Genomic DNA, 3,367 nt, shown 5'->3' with positions numbered 1-3,367 from the left:
TTCATTGATACATTCCAAATATTAATATCAAAGTAATATCAAAGTATTCTGCGGCACGCCGGCACCCCTGGACCAAAGCCTTAGATGTAGACATAAGACATGGCTCTGCCCTGAACTCGTGTCAAACAAACGAAAAACTGCAGCTCATGGCTGTGATTATTTCAGGGTTGGCCTACTCTCTGCTTGTCCTTTGGCGCCCTCTGTTGCTGAAAGCGTGGAAGTGCAATTAGAGGTTGACACTCATAGGCACAGGCAAAACAGGCATTTTGTCACTACCATAACTTTGGAATAAAAACATCTACAAAGGATCAACGTCTTGTGTTGTGAAGCCTACAGACAGGTAGACCTACAGAAGAGTAGGACATTGCTCCACGATAACATGATAACAATAATGGTAATACTGCATCCACGCAGTATATCTGATTTATTATTATTTGTATTTGTTTACTTATTAGTTAAGTTAAGTTATAAGACCTGGTACTTAAGACACGCAAAATAGGGCCCTCAGAGTTACAGACCTGTAAGGGTTCATTTGTTACACTCTCAGAGTTACAGACCCGTAAGGGTCCATTTGGTTCCATTTGTAGACTCTCAGAATTACAGACCTGTAAGGGTCCATTTGTTACACTCTCACAGTTATAGACCCGTAAGGGTCCATTTGGTTCCATTTGTTACACTCTCAGAGTTACGGACCTGTAAGGGTCACTTTGGACCCCTGTTGGGCCCCGGGACCAGACATTGAGAGATTGACCAATAACGACACAATGTCGAAATGAAGCGGTGACGTAATGTCTCCGTGGCCACATATATGTAGCCAACCGACGGGAGCATCCGATATATTCGCTACTTTTTTGCAAAAAACCCTTTGTTCGTCTCTCAACAAGGTCTCAAATTACAAAGAGATAAAAACATTTCTACATGAGCTGCTATGACTCCAGCACGCCAGCAGGGGGGGACGTCCGGACCAACCTGATCATCAACTACCTCCCTCAGAGCACCACCGAAGAGGAGCTGCGCACGCTCTTCAGCAGTGTGGGCACGGTGGCCTCCGCCAAGGTCATCATGGACAAGGTGAAAGGTCACAGCCTGCAGTATGGCTTTGTCAACTTCGTGAGCCCGGCCGACGCGGGCCGAGCCATCGACTCGCTCAACGGCCTCCGGCTGCAGACCAAGACCATCAAGGTGTCGTACGCGCGGCCCAGCTCCGACGCCATCAAGGACGCCAACATATACATCAGCGACCTGCCCAAGACCATGACGCTCGAGGCCGTTGAGGCGCTGTTCGCACCGTACGGCCGCATCATCCACTCGCGCATGCTCCTGGACGAGGCGGGCCGGTCGCGGGGGGCCGCGTTCGTCCGCTTCGACAAGCGAGCGCAGGCCGAGGAGGCCACGCGACAGCTCAACGGCCACCGGCCGCCCAGCGCCCAGAAGAAGATCCGCATCTCCAAGCCCATCCTGTGCCCCGGGCCGGGCATCAAGGCCATGGTGGCGGCCCAGCGGGAGGCGGCGGCCGCCTCCCAGCAGCAGCTCCGTTCCGGCTCGGAGGACCAGGCCAACAAAGCGGCGGGGCCAGGCTTCACCGTCCACCACAACAAGCACAGCAACAACGGCCACCACCAACAGGGGGGCGTGGACCACCGGGCGAGCGTGCCGCGCATCTTCATCTACAACCTGGAGCAGGACGCTGACGAGGAGCTCATCCGCGCGATGTTCGGCCCGTTCGGCGGCGTTGCCGACGTCAAGGTGATCCGCGACTTCCGCACGGGCAAGTGCCGCGGCCTGGCCTTCGTCACCATGGACAGCTACGACGAGGCCATCGACGCCATCGCCAAGCTGAACGGCCACCGCGTCGGAGACAAGGTGCTGCAGGTTTCTTTCAAGGTGGAGGACTTCGAGGGAAGCCTGCACGGCGGTCACATGGGGAGTGTCTGAGCTGGGTATATATAGGGCAGCTTATGGAACCGCCAACCTCCTCCCGTCGAATCAAACTTGGCTTCTTCTATGCAACGCCTAGAGTCTGCTCTCCTATACGGCAGTGAATGCTGGATCCTGAAGCCAACCCTGCAGAAGCCTCTAGACGGGTGCTACACCATGCAGTACTTGATATCAGCAAGAGTTCACACACTACCAACAATAATGTGTATGATGGAATGCCAAGGGTGAGCAAGGGTGAGCTATAAAATAATACATCTAGCAGGACACTGCTAAAGACACTAGGACCTGCCATCCAGTGCTGTGGGAACCGACACACATGCACCGGTCATGAGGACGTCCCACACTAACATACGTGGATGTACTTAAGAAAGATGCAGGAGCCCAAAGTACCAACAAACTGGCCAGATGTATGGAGAACCGGGATGACTGGAAGCGACGATTGAGGGTTCGTCTGAGGACGACCCAGAGAGAAGTAATTTTGAGGAAAATGGTGCATTCATATAGCTCCTTTTAGCCAAAGCACTTTACATAGACTGTGCATTACATTCACCCATTTATACACACACATTCATATACCGATGCCGGAGGAAACCATGCAAGGCACCAACCTGCACATCGGGAGAAACTAGGGGTTCAGTGTCTTGCTCAAGGACACTTCGACACTAACTCTGTCGGAGCCCGGGATCGTGGCCACTCTACCTCCTGAGCCACTGCCGCCTGCTAGATAGACACGAGAGCCTCTTTTTCAGGTGATTCGTATACCCCAGGAGGAGCTTGGTTTTTCAGGTTAGGTTTATAGGAATAGTTTTTGTGAGGTTAGGTTTAGGTTTAGGCATACTTTTTGTGAGGTTTACGCTTAGGTTTAGGCATACTTTTTGTCAGGTTTACGCTTAGGTTTAGGCATACTTTTTGTGAGGTTTACGCTTAGGTTTAGGCATACATTTTGTCAGGTTTACGCTTAGGTTTAGGCATATTCTTCGTGAGGCAACGTTAGGTTTAGGCATATACCCCCACCTGGGTGGCTCTTGCATATCGTTGTTGGTGTTTTGCAAGTTTGGTAGGTAGGCTCAGTCGAAGGCTCAGTTGAATGCATGATTAGGCATATTTTATGTTACATATTTTCCACAGTGCAAGCAATCTAATAGTATAATTGGCACGCTAGTCACCTTTGTGTATATATACGGTATAGGTAGGTAGATATTTAGAGGTAAACACCTTGTGTAATGCATGGTAAAAAATGCACATAGAACCGTCACAGAGACACACTTGCGTGTCAGCTCACAGACTACAGTGATTCTCAACCTTTTTGTATTTCAAGGACCTTCACTTTGATATATATATATTAGTCCATGGACTACTTGATACAATCAACACCCTCAGTGTTAATGTGAACTCTGAGAGTGCACAAAGGGAACCAAATGGACCCTCC

The 3,367-nt window shown here is 50.6% G+C and overlaps 1 protein-coding gene across 1 annotated transcript; it reads left to right on the top strand.

The window, feature by feature from the left end:
- Positions 1–918: 918 nt before the first annotated feature.
- Positions 919–1,935, top strand: LOC310876127 (ELAV-like protein 1; the record flags this gene model as incomplete). Its single annotated transcript, XM_083789572.1, has 1 exon — positions 919–1,935. The coding sequence occupies one exon, from the start codon at positions 919–921 to the stop codon at positions 1,933–1,935; it is 1,017 nt and encodes a 338-aa protein (XP_083645698.1).
- Between the last annotated feature and the right edge of the window lie 1,432 nt (positions 1,936–3,367).

The sequence above is a fragment of the Protomyctophum parallelum genome (assembly GCF_964188405.1).
Source record: "Protomyctophum parallelum genome assembly, chromosome: 18".
Lineage (NCBI taxonomy): Eukaryota > Metazoa > Chordata > Actinopteri > Myctophiformes > Myctophidae > Protomyctophum > Protomyctophum parallelum.
This window is presented reverse-complemented; position numbering and strand designations above follow the sequence as displayed.